The sequence below is a fragment of the Polypterus senegalus genome, chromosome 4, assembly GCF_016835505.1.
Source record: "Polypterus senegalus isolate Bchr_013 chromosome 4, ASM1683550v1, whole genome shotgun sequence".
Lineage (NCBI taxonomy): Eukaryota > Metazoa > Chordata > Cladistia > Polypteriformes > Polypteridae > Polypterus > Polypterus senegalus.
In genome coordinates, this window is record NC_053157.1 from 153222393 (window position 1) to 153236806 (window position 14414).

Genomic DNA, 14414 nt, shown 5'->3' on the forward strand with positions numbered 1-14414 from the left:
ATTCGTCCACGTGACTGTCATGGAAACTGCCACATTGTAACTTTTTTTTAGTTGGCAGTACTTGATAGTAGAAGAGATGAGGGAAAACAGCTTTGCATCTTTCTACTTTTTAACTGCACCGAGCTGTAAACAATGTGAAGACAAAATCGCCTTCAGCGGCGAGGGGTTGTGAGAAAAAAGTGGATGCTGGGAGGCGCGGAATGTCTGGCTGCTCCGCTGGGTCAAGAGTTTCGCAGTTTCGGGCAACGTCCTCCCTTCTCGCACTATTTGTGGCACTTCAAGTGCCCCGTCGGCTCTTGGGAGAGTGGAAATCTTTGTGAATGAGTGTAATCGGTGCCACTGAAGCAGGACTCTGTTTGTAAATTGCTCTGCACGACTACTTACTGTCCCTTAAGGTGAGTTCGGGTCACTAAAACCCCGCAACATTCAAGGTTGCTTTTGTGATCAATTATTTTAAGAAGATGGTGAGTTTACATTTAAGAAGATATACAAACCTCTTCCTGTAAAGTGTTAGACTTGGGAATTGTTTGGACCTTCTGCCCTTTAAGCATGGAAGGGCAGCGTTCACATTTATCACAGGCACGTAGTATAAGGATTTCAGGCAGAAATTTGGAAGATCATATAGAAAATGTAATTTCTATACCACATCAGTCATGTAGCGCCTTTCACAAGGGATCTACTACCGACAGATGATCCAAATACATTTTAGCTGCTGTTAGTACTACTTACCTGTTGTTGTGTTATATAACCTTTAAAATGTAGTTTACCCGAAACCATTCCAGTAGTGCTTAATGTATCTTTACTTCTTATAGACTACATTTTATTTTTTTCCCTTGCACTCAGTGAGTGAAGAACTGGGTAATCAGCTAGTAACATATAAAAACATTTTCTGTTTAACTGTGTGTTCAGCATTTCTTGTTTCACATTCTATATTTACACAGATCGTTGTAGAGACAGAACACACATAAAATATATGTATTTCAAATCATGGTATTTCATTACCCATGCTTTGATACATTGTCAACTGTGGGGCCTTCAATATATATATATATATATATATATATATATATATATATATATATATATATATATATATATATATATATATATAGGTGTGTACCTTTCCTAATATGTGCAATCAACTGAATTGATGACAGGTGGACTTCAAAGAAGGTGTAGAAATATCTCAGTGATGATCATTAGAATGGGATGTACTTTAAATTTCAAGTGACACTGCAAATGGTCTGAATACATGAGTCAAAGTAATATTTCAGATGGTAAAAAAGCCATTCTTAGGTCTTTTTAGCTTTGTGTTTGTTGTCATTATGCAGTTGGAGGATCCATGACCTGCAACTGAGCTTTCAGACACTGCACAGTAAGCTTCACTACAAAATGTCTTGCTAGTCTGGAGATTTCACTGCTCCTGAACATACTCAATGCACCCCATGCCAGATGCAGCAAAACAGTCCCAAAAAATAACCAAGCCTCCTCCATTTTTCAAAGTAGGTATGGTGTTCTTTTCTTTAAAAGCTTTATTTCTTTTATCTATTGATGTAGGGCTGATGTGACTTACCAGTTTTGTCTCATCTATACAAACGGTATTCTCCCAGAAGCATAGTGGCTGGTCATTAGGCATTTTAGCAAATACCATCCTGGATTTTTAGCTTTCTTTCAACAATAGAGACCACCAGAGTCTTTTTCCATTGAGCCTATTGTCACTCAAAAAGCAATGGATAGGGTAATCAGACATGAAAGAACCTTGACCTTGGACTTTAGCATATATTGCATCTCTTTAGAAGTTGTCATTGGCTTTTTTGTCTACTATTCTCACTATCGTTCTGCCTATTCTAGGCTCGATTTTATACTTGTGGACATGTACAGGGAGGCTGGCTACAGTCCCATGGACCTTAAATTTCTTAATAATATTTGCAATTGTTACAGGAACATCAAGCTGCTCAGAAATGGTCTTACAGCCTTGGCCTTTAACATGCATGTCTACAATTTTCTTTCTGATCTCCTCAGACAACTCTCTACTTTGCTTTCTATGGTCTATGTTCAGTGTAGGACACATTATAATACCAATCAGAAGAGTAACTACTTCTCTCCATTGCAAGACTGAAAATGTGTGCGATACTAATTAACTAAAACAGGTAGTTTGGAAAAAAAAAAACACACTAATCCAGTTATTTATGATCTTTTCTATGGGTACCGACACATGTGTTCAGCCATTTAGAATATCCTAGTAGAATAAGCAATACTTTATTTTTTTTCACACTTTCTTTGCTTTACTCAATGACAAATCAAAGGAATGCAGGCATACATGGGACAAATGCTTTCCATTTAATCACTTTTCAGGAGGTATACAGCACTTTTTCAATAAGTTGTACCAACAAATTTGTCCCTGTCTGTTTCAACCAAGTCTCATCATAACTCAGTGTATTTTATATTCCAGAACTATGTTGCATTTCTTTCAGGCTATAATTGTGGGTCTGAATATGCTACCTTATGAATCTGGTATTAGAACTATAACTCATCAATGTATTCCTCAATATTTCTCATCTGTTCATAAACATTACGTTGATATAATTCAAAAAAGTTTAATAATAACTGCAAGTCGACTATATTCTATGCCTCTTGTGAGTACTGAGAGAAGTAAGAGAAGCCCTCATTATACTATTGTACCATCTCATTTAAAAACTGCAGAAGGTATGCACATTTTAAAGAATGCCATTTCAATCCTGGAAAAAAAAAAAAGATGCCTCCGCCACTACTTTCATTTTTATTAAAGTTACTGAGGGTGCTGGAGGATAACTAAATACTGGCACAAATGTATCTAAATGATCTCTTTTATTAATATTACAGCCTGGTTTTCCCTCTGGTCATAGCACATTTTACCCATTTATTTGCTTTTATTCCAAAAAGATTTAGAAAACAGGTCAACATAATCCATCAATCCATCAGTAAACATCAGTCGGAACAAAATTTACAGGACAAGTACACAAAAGGATCTTTGAGCATTATTCTTCTTTTAGATCTTAAGGCTGCATTTCACATAGTTTGTTATACTGTTTTCTGGAGGTATTTGTTGAAGAGAAGTGTAGAATCAGGCAGAATACTTCTCTTAAAATATTTCATTCAGTTTGTCAAAACTTTGTAATTTGGTTAGTTTTATCTGAAAAAGTTACATGTATTTTCAATTAACATTTATAGGGAATCCACATACTATATATGATTGGGAATGCATGTGGTGGTTTGTCAGCTGATAGCTTTGGAATTGTGACTAGATGGTAAACGTTTCCAAAAATGATTAACCTACTGATTACACACTGTGCTTTAATTCTGCTTTTCTTTTCTTTGACATGACTTTGCTTGGTAATTGAAAAACACAAGATGAAAATATAGTCTAGAACAGATAAGTCTGGTTCAGCTTACAACTGAAATGGGAAATTAAATGGTAAGGGCTGGAGGTAAAGTGTTGTTTGTTTGTTTGTTTTTTTGTTTAAAACCACTTCACAAATTTTGTTCAGCTGGATGGACCACATCAAAAAGAGAGACAGGCCCAAGGAGTGTAGTCTGAGGACCCCGATGTAAATGCTTTGATTTTGCTGCATTACTCATGCATACGATCTGAACCATTATTGTTATACAGATTATACTCATATCAACATACTGCAAGCATATTATCTGTATAACAATAATAGTATACAGATAATATACCTAAAGTATGGTGACATGTTGTTTAAAACTTTCCCTGATTTTTGGTCTACTTGTGGGGTATCATACAATTTAGAAAAGAATTGAATAGTCAATATTAAATCTCATTTAACAAAATAACTTCACACTAGTGTCTTATGGTTTCCCTGTCTAGGTCTTCTGAGTAGCTACATAGGTGATTGTTCTATTTGTTTTCTCCTTGTTACAGAAACCATATTAGAAATTTGGTGAACGTATCATATGATTGATTTACTTTAAAGGAATACTGAAGCAATGTAACAAGTACTTGTATGCCTAAGCTACACTAATCTTTCTTTTTAAAATTTGCAGGTTCTGTTTCTTTTAAGAAGTTTTTTTTTTTTTAAATCTTTTGCCTTCTTATTATCACAGAGGCAAAAATAACAATTAAGTAGTTGCTTTGATCACTTAAACCTTTGTCTGTTCTTTGATAACTAAAACTATTTAAAAAAATGAATGCAACGTTCTAATGCTAAATAAACTCCCGAAGTTATTACCTGGCTTTTTCCTAGCTCATTTTAAAGTTAGAAAGGCAACTCGATGTGAAATTAATACTTATTTTTTTTCTTTCTTCATTTTATTTCACTTTTTTAAATAGAGCCTGAACTCTAAATTGTATCCAAATAAAAGCAACTGAAAAATAAAGAATACAATTACTATATGCTAAACAGAAGCAGCTATCTAAGAGAAATTTCTACCTGTGAAATCATTAGCAGGTAAGGACTTAAATAACATTGCTATGTTAGGTTATTAGGTTAGGTTATTGTTATTTTCATGATTTAAAAAAAAAACTCAATTGCCATATTTATTTTTATAACACACACAATACATTCTTATTGTTTATGAGTGACTTATGGTATATATAGCATAATTTTACATTTTTCACAACAGACAAAAATATTAAATAAATACAATTTATATACTTTACCTATCAGTATTATAAGAAATGGCTAGTTAAAAGAAAAATGGGGAAGACTAAAGAGATTAGCTATCTCTTTGAGAAGGTACTGTAAGCAGAACTATTCTACACAAAAGTTAATTATTTAATTAAACGTCATCCATGCTCAGAAAACGTCATCTCATAACCAAAATGCAAAATTTTGCTGAAAAAATTCAAGCCCATTTAATATCCTGCCTATGACCTTTGGTTACTTCTTGGCAAATTCCTGTGGCTACCTTACTAAAAACATGTTTCCTAAAAGCAAAGGAAAAAAAATGGCCATGTTCTCTTTCTTTAATAAAAATCTGCCACATTAGCATACATGAAGTACAAATGGAAACAGTTGGAAGTATTACACAGGCTGTGCGCCTATATCTGGCGTACATTATGGAAAGACAATGTTTGTTTAACACATTTAAAGTGAAAAGTAATATACATTTACATGACAAACAGATTACTATAAAATTAGTTGTAGTAAAAAAGCTGTAGGAAAAAGAGCACATTTTAACTTACAGAATCTCCAGTCTTCGCAGAAACAAAGTGACTGCTAATGCCATTTTCTTGGCAGTATCGTTGGTGTTTGTCAGCCTTTACAGTTCTCATGTGCTCCAAATCAACTGCAACAACACATAAATATGTTAATTTTAACAATGTATTACTTTGTTATCCTATTATTTAAAGGTAATGTCACAGCAGAAAGTAACATGTTAGTTGAAAAGATGGCAAGAATGTTAAAAGTATGCAAGATGGTATGTATTGTGGGTAAGGACAACATTAAACACACTTACAGGTAAAAGCCAGTAAAAGTACTTACAGTAGTAAGATGATTTATGGTGGAAAAATCTGAGTTTATTTCAAAATATATACCAATTTACTTATGAAGTGCCACATTATTTACTTTAGTCTGTCTAAAATGTTTTCAGACTAAACAAGGTTCCACACATTGACCAAAGTTCCAACTTATGCTGCTAGTAAGTGTTAAGATTAATTATATTGTAAGCATATTTTGCTCTTACTCTGATAAGAAGTGTTTTGTTGAAATCTTCAAAGACAGACATATTCAATAAAAATAAAATGTATAAGGATAAATTTTATAAATAGTGCAGAAACACTAAATGAACCAAGGCATTTTGTTACAATAAACCTAAAGGAAGCTAAATATAAGATTACTTATGTCCCCAAAAATGTTCACAAGTAATTATTTAAGTATAACAATCCTTTTTAGATAAAAAAAAACAATTTATTATTAACAAATTGAGTTGCTCCTGTAATCAAAACATAAAACAATACTAATTTAGATCTATTCAAATATTTATAAAAATAAGCCCTGCAAGGCAGTATCAGGTTTATTCCAACAGTTAAGTACAGAGTGGGCTACTTTAAGTAAACTTTGCAAATCCTTTAGATCCTGGACACTTGGTCCAGGTAATTCATCACTTGTCAAAAGAAGCTTACAGAACATTAACACATTCGATGATACATGATGTATGATGGAACAATTGAGAACAGAAATATATACAGTGACAACACCAATGGAAATCAAGCATTAGAAAATGTTCCAAAGAGCATGAATGTTGAAGTGAAATAATTCATTGCCCTGATCTCCAGCCTTTTAGTCTCCAGGGCACTAGTTAACTATCCACCCATAATCTAAGGTAGTAAAAGAATCCAGATTGTGTAAACCACATGTTAAATGAATTATGAAGGGTTTAACACAGTTCCCATGTAACTGCAGTAGCAGGAAACATACTGCCCAGGAACAAGAAAAACGTCACAATGACAGCAGAGGATTTTAACCATAGAAGAAAAATGGCCTATATGTCACTGTATTACACGCAATATTTTATATATTTATAAATTGTTACATACTTCAAGGGTATAATAAAATCTGGTTCAATTTCGGCTTCGACAGAATACAAATGAGACCACTAAAAAATTCTATTATAAAAACTGCTTTGTTTTCAGTCATTTCTAAAGACATATTTATACTTTCTATGCAAATTCTCATTCTTTTCTAATACTTGCCTCTCATGCATTTACTGAAACTGCATTACCTTTAAAGTAGCTGGTGTCACAATTGCAAAAGACTGTCCAGCTTTTAAGAATACATCTTTCTATTCTCTATTAACTTTCTATTTACTCATTTAAGATCCTATGAAAACACTAATTTTTTGGCCACAAATACAGTAGTGTGCAATAGTATTCAATCCCCTTAAAAGTCATCATAGTTGTCTGCATAACACAAGATTTGTACATACACTTATCCATTCAGTATTTTAATATGAACTCTTATACTGTAAAAATACACTGCCAAAGTCAAAATAAACTATGTTCTGTGTACATTTATTTAACTGAAGAAGAAAAACTCAAAAGTTAGTCTTTTCACAAGTATTCAAGTTCTACATATTAATACTTTGTCTAGAACCCTTTTGCTGCAATAACAACCTTTATTTTTTAAGGTATGTATGTACCAGTTTTGCGCATTATTCAGGAGAAGCTTGAATACTTTTGCACACCACTGTATATTGAAAATAATACTTAAAATGCTGGATTAAGGAATATGTTGTGTATAAAAAATTGCAAGCAAAAAAATCTACAATATTACAGTATACTTTGCAGAGCACACAATAATTTTTATATTAGAAATTTTATTAAAATTAAGAAATAAAGTAAGTACAATTGAATTTTGGAGTCTATTTAACCTGCTGTCGACCAATTGATGACAACTGGTGATGTGCAGTGCCTGATGCTATGTGGACTATGACATGTGCAGTGTATTACCTTCTCCTCATGAGTGTGGGTTTAAAATACAGTATCATTTGTGTTTGGTGGTTATGCTATGTTAACACTAGGTGGGGGACATCGAGTCCAAATGGGCCATGTTTCATGCCTCTATTATTGAGGCGGCTGACTGGAGCTGTGGCCGTAAGGTCGTGGAGGCAATCCTCGAACCTGTTGGTGGACACCGGCAGTAAGGGATGCCATCAAGCTGAAGAAGGAGTCCTACTGGACCCTTTTGTCATGTGGGACTCTGGAGGCAGCTAATAGGTATCGGCAGGCCAAGTGGAATGCGGCTTTGGTGGTTGCAGAGGCAAAAACTCGGGCGTGGGAGGAGTTTGGGGAGGCCATGGAGAACGACTTTCGGACGGTTTTGAGGAGATTCTGGTCCACCGTCTGGTTGTCTCAGGATGGGGAAGTAGTGCAGTGTCAACACTGTATATGGTGGTGGTTGTGCGCTGCTGACCTCTACTCGGGACGATGTGGGTCAGTGGGGGGAGTACTTCGAAGACCTCCTCAATCCCACTAACATGCCTTCCAATGAGGTTGGCTCCCCCATCTCTGGGACTGAGGTCACAGAGGTGGTTAAAAAACTCCTTGGTGACAGGGCCCCGGGGGTGGATGAGATATGCCCGGAGTTCCTCAAGGCTTTGGATATTGTAGGACTGTCTTGATTGACACGTCTCTGCAACATCGGAAAGGACATCGGGGACAGTGCCTCTGGATTGGCAAACCGGGGTGGTGGTCCCCATCTTTAAGAAGGGGGACCGGAGGGTGTGTTCTAACTACAGAGGGATCACACTCCTCAGCCTCCCAGGAAAAGTCTTTTCGGGGGTTCTGGAGAGAAGGGACGGTCGGATAGCAAAACCTCGGATTCAGGAGGAACAGTGTGGTTTTCGTCCTGGTTGTGGAACAGTGGACCAGCTCTACACCCTTAGTAGGGTCCTGTAGGGTGCATGGGAGTTTGCCAAACCAGTCTACATGTGTTTTGTGGACTTGGAAAAGACTTTCGACCGTGTCCCTCGGGGAATCCTGTGGGGGGTGCTCCAGGAGTATGGGGTACCAGACCCCCGATAAGGGCTGCTTGGTCCCTGTACAACCGGTGTCAGAGCTTTGTCCACCAGGGCTGCTCTTTTTGTCACTGATTCTGTTAACAATTTTTATGGACAGAATTACTAGGCGCAGCCAGGGTGTTGAGGGGGTCTGGTTTGGTGGATTCAGGATTTGGTCACTGCTTTTTGCAGATGATGTTGTCCTGTTTGCTTCATCAGGCGAGATCCTGCCCCAAGTGGAGGAGTTGAAGTAACTTGGGGTCTTGTTCACGAGTGAGGGAAGAATGGAGCCGAAGGGGAAGACCCAGGACACGCTGGAGGGACTATGTCTCCGGCTGACCTGGGAGCATACGGGATTCACCCGGAACAGCTGGAAGAAGTGGCCAAGGAGAGGGAAGTCTGGGCATCTCTGCTCAAGCTGCTGCCCCAACGACCTGACCACGGATAAGCAGAAGAGGATGGATGGATGGATGGTTATGTTAAAGCATATCTGAATAAGCCCCGGGAAGTTACAAAATAATACTAACATTTTGTCCCATTTGTTAGAAATGGCTGGTGTTTCCACACCAACAAAAGATTTGTATTTCTTAATATAACATAAAGGACACAACATAATGACTCTGCATATCTTACTTTAGGAGCACACATTGCTGCATGCCTCAAAACCTTTACACTTCAAAACTAAAATATGGAAATAACTAAACTAAATTTTCTCTACCTGTTCAATGTGTTTATCATTCACAGTATTACTTTATCTTGCATGCAGTTTTTTACACATCAATATATATACAGCAAACAGGATACATTTTTGTAGTTACAGTTCTAAAACTTCAACAGGTGTCTAACATCAAGGAAGTAGTTTAACAGTTCTACTGTATATACTTCTGCCTTATTTTGTATGTTTTTTGAATTCATATTTAGCATTAAATGTCATCATAAGTCTTGTAATTACTTAAAAATGACATAAAAATGTTAATTTTATGCACAGCAACACAGAGCTACAGTGAGTGAATTGGGTAGCATCCACCCATTCTGGTAGGTAACGCAGAGCAACATAACAAAGGGAAATATGAAAAATTCAAAGACAAGGCAAGCACTGTATTTTCTCATAGTCTCATATTTCACATAGTCTTTTCTTATTACCTTGTTTAATTGAAATGTTTTAATGTGTAGTGATATATAACAGAATTTGTAGCCGATGGTAATGGCATATGTTTATTTTTAGGTGGATGAAGTAAAAAAACTCTTTAAAAAATGGCAGCATATATAGTAACCATTCCTTCAAAATATATATATGATCTTTTTACTTAGATAATCACCCAGTATTGTATTTTCTTTCCATCGTGTATAGTTCATGTAAAAAGACAAATGTCATGTTCATTCTTTTTGTTCATATTTAAGCTAGGAAGCCATCAACATTAATTAATGAAAGTGCAACATGTTTCCAATAACAGTTTTTAAAAAAAAAACAATAAATAGAAATAGTTTCTGAAGGGTATTTAAAATTAATCACATTTAAGTCAGTGACTAATGAAATAATCATTATTGCTTTTTCACATTTTAAAATGTATTTTACACAGTATTCACTAAGTAACTTTAAATAATTGATTAAGTGGCTGAGTGACTACAGCCTTTAAAGTATTCCCTGTTCCAAGTTATCTCCAACATTTTGTTTGAAACTTACCAGAGAATCTTTCACTGTGTTGAATTCTGTCTACAGAACACATTAGCTGTTTCAGATTCTTCTAAGAGTTTGTTTATAAAGATTACTATAAATTACAAAAGGGTAGATTTTGCCAGATAAGTAACATTATATATTGGAGAGCTGAATTTAAATAATTAGTTAAACAAGGGGTCTTTAAAATGTTTTAAACAAAATTTGTCTTGAAAGTTTGCTTGTATTGCATTTATTGGGTAGTAAAATGATTATACTATGACCAAAAGAATAGACAATTCATTTCATTTATCTCAAATATGAAGAGTTCTGCAATTTTATAATACAATAACAGAAATGGAAATAGTGACCATTTATGCAGTTAACCTCAGAAACAAACTAAACACCAAATCTTGGAGATCCTAATTTAAATGGAAAACATTAAAGGAAAATAATCATACTCCATAAAATCAAAGAAAAACACAACTATTAGCGTTATAATGGATGCACAATTACTGATGATGAATAGCCATTTAAAATATATATTTTCATGTATTTTGAAACAATTACATGGATTATTGAGGGAAGCATTTATCATTAAAAACATACATTAGCATATTTAGAAAATAATTTACACTGTATTTTGCAATAAAAATTGCAGAGTATTGTCAGCATTTATGCACTACTGCAATCAGTTAAAAAATCAGAATCTTGCATTTTGTGAATTTTTAAGTAGTGCCAATCCCAAAATATATAACATTCAATTGTAAAAAGACTTTAATGCAGTAATTTTCGATTATCAAGGAAAAAAATCTCAAGGGGTGATCTGTTCTTCCTCATTTCTGACAAACTGTACGTCACATTAACTGCCTCCAGGAAGTTATTCTAAACACAAAATAAACTGTTTATGCCCTTGCACAGATAGATAGCATGACAGATTATTACTTATGTACAGATGACATGCATTAATTTGATAAAAAGCATGTGTTTATGCTACAGATTGTCAAGTAGTCTAGTTTGCAGCTCAACAATTTTTTCCACTGTTAAAATTAGTGATAATAATTTTATCATATATATTATTATTATTATACTTTCTATGTTAACTAATGTTGTCTTATTTTAATTTATTATTCTGTCTTTTATTTTTCCTTTCTTCATTATGTAAAGCACTTTAAGCTACTTTTTGTATGAAAATGTGCAATATAAACAAATGCTGTTGTTGTTATTTATAATGAACTAATGCTAAACTTAAACTGTGTTTGTTGAGTTTATCACATAAAACCCCATCAAATAATAAATATTTAACTCAAAATAAATAAGGATTTTTATAGCAGTTAATGTATAATACTTATTATTAATGTTTTAGGATTTTTGATTACATGAACACTTATTCACACACACATATTGTATACTATATATTATAATATATATATATACATACATATATACACATACATATATATATAATATATATACATACATACATATATATACATACATACATATACACATATATACATACATACATATATATATTGTGGTCCCCGGCTGGGGCTGGAGGACGAGAGGAGGGCTTGTGCATCCTCTAGACCGCGAGGGGGCGTCCGTCCTGGTTTTGTTGGGGGCCTCGGGTAAACATATATACATTGGTTGGGATTTATGGGCAGGCACAACACGGCCACCCATGTTTAGCGTCTCCTTTTTGCTTCATCATTGCTTCAACACTGTTGTAATTATTGTGCACATTTTATACAAGTAGCATACGCCTGTCTGTCGCGTTTTGTTTCGTAAGCCCTATTTGTTGGGGGTCCTCGATTTCAAAGCACTTTTTTTTCCTTTCATTGTTTAAAACACTCGCGCAGATACCCGCCTCTTCGCCTTGCTCCGTCCCGCCCCGGCTCATTGTACCCGCCTCACTCGCTCCCTCTTGTCCCACCCATGACAGATTCTTCTCAAAAGCAGAGTTACCAGAAAGCATTAATCGCAACCGCAGTACCTCCCATTTTTTCACCTCAACAGGCGCTGGTTTATCATTGACCGAAAGCCGCCCGGTGATTTCTGTCATTCCGTATTGGCAGCATTTCATTAAAGGGCGATCTGTTTCAGCAAGGAACTTAGTCCTGTTTGTTGAAAGGATGTTATGGAGGAAAATACTGGAATAGCGCTGCTTCTTCTGAATGTTTATCAGTGATCAGGGACCAGAATGATCAGAATATTCCTGCTTCACAAATAACTGATGTCTGTTTTTATTGTAAAACTGAGAAAACCACACAGCGCGCGTACACAACACAAACACTCAAACTCACAAATCGTGTGTCGCACACACTACTGATTAAGTGTATCTGTCACGGAATATCATTTTTTTCACCCAATAAAACTTTACTTTGTCAAAGTTAGAAAGCAGCGCGGTGATTTCTATTATTCCTTATTGGCAGCATTTAATTTAAAGATGATTCACGTCAACAAGGTGAAAGAGCCTCTTATTTTAACAGGGCGATCTTTTTTTAGGCTTAAGGATTTTTGATTGACTTTCAAAAGAAAATAGTTATTACTTACCCTCTTTGCTTCAAATTGGCTTTTTAAAAAACCTTTTTGAAATAATTTATTTATGACAGTATAAAATAAAAAAAAAGTAGTGCTCAAAATTATAATGCGGCGTTATCTAACAGGAAGAGGTGGTGGTAAGAGTAAGATTGCTGACTTCGCAGTTAAATGATCACTGGTTTGTGTCCGCGGGGCTTCCATTCTGTTATTTTATTTATTTATTTTCACAAATTGCTTTGAGTAGTAAAAAAGGCGCTATAAAAACGGAAGGAATTAATAACAATAATAATAATAGTAGTAGTAATATTATTATTATTATACGTGTGAATGCATGATCAAATTCAGCCGCTGTGTAATGGGGTATGAATAGGGACAATACCATGAGTTCATTGAAATAATTACACAGCAAGGTGCACCATGCAAAACATAATGTGTATATTATTGAAGTAAAGGTTCATATAAATTAATTATATACAACTTTTAACAAGTTGAGAGATGTCAACTGGTTAAAATGTACGAAATTATACATGTATTGCTTTATAGTCCAAACATAGTGTATGTATATTATTAATATAATGATATAAAATTCCTATAAAATGGTATAGAATCTGCGTCGTAAACTTACAGTATGTTGTGTCTAATTTCTTCAAAGAGGTTTTTAATTATTTTGCTTTACAAAATCTTACGCCAAACATGTTAACTGTTGAAAATCGCTGATCTTAATCAATTTGTTTTAACGCATGCTTCGTGCAAAATGCTGTCATATCTGTTAGTAAACATGCACGCGCAGCGTATGTCCTGATGTCTGCGTTCTAAGGCTGCAGGTGTATTAAACGCTATTGGCGTTTTACTGGGGTGCTCTGTGATTGAGTAGGACAGTAAACTTTGTTAAAATGATATCGAAAATATCATTCGTCAGTTGTGTTTTCAGTCGTTTTGGCGTGTTTACTGTTCTGTTACCAAAAAATTCTTTAACGGGGCTCATCAACAAAGAAACGTGGATAGTAAGATTTAGTAAAATATCAGTAATAATAATACATTGCTCGACACCCAGTAACACTTTACAAAGACATTTAAAAGACAGCTCGTTAAAATAAGTGTAGCAATCCATTGTCATGCTATAAGTGACAGCTTGCTCTTAAACATTTACAAAGGTAGTTTTTCCTGGGAATAAACAAGGAGAAAAAAATCCACGGGAAATGTTTTGTTGTTGAACTCAAATTTCACCTCCGCCATGTGAGTTTTATGGGGTGAAAAAATAATCGTCCTTGACAGATACGCTTAATCAGTAGTACGAGCGACCCACGATTTGTGAGTGTGAGTGTGTGTGTGAGCGTGTACGTGCTTGTGTGTGGTTTTGTTAGTTTTACTATAAAAATAGTTAAACATCAGTTATTTGTGATGCGGGAATATTCTGGTCTTTTTGATCCCTGATCAACATTTAAAGAAACATAGCAACTCCAGTGTTTTCCTTCATAACATCCTTTCAGCAAACAGGACTAAGTTCCTTGCTGAAGCAGATCGCCCTCTAATGAAATGCTGCCAATACGGAATAACAGATATCACCGGGCGGCTTTCCACCAATGATAAACCAGCGTCTGATGAGGTGAAAAAATGGGACGTACTGTGGTTGCGATTAATGCTTTCTGGTAACTCTGCTTTTGAGAAAGAATGGTCATGGGTGGGACAAGAGGGCGAGTGAGGCGGGTACAAT

The 14414-nt window shown here is 35.2% G+C and overlaps 1 protein-coding gene across 2 annotated transcripts in view; it reads right to left on the reverse strand.

Moving 5' to 3' along the window:
* rab28 (RAB28, member RAS oncogene family) overlaps positions 1 to 14414 on the reverse strand; it is a 243845-nt gene that overhangs the window by 39979 nt on the left and 189452 nt on the right. For both annotated transcript variants that reach the window (XM_039751501.1, XM_039751500.1), the window contains exon 5: positions 5186 to 5289. In XM_039751501.1, coding sequence (XP_039607435.1) covers positions 5186 to 5289 — 104 coding nt within the window. The remainder of the gene's footprint in view (positions 1 to 5185; positions 5290 to 14414) is intronic.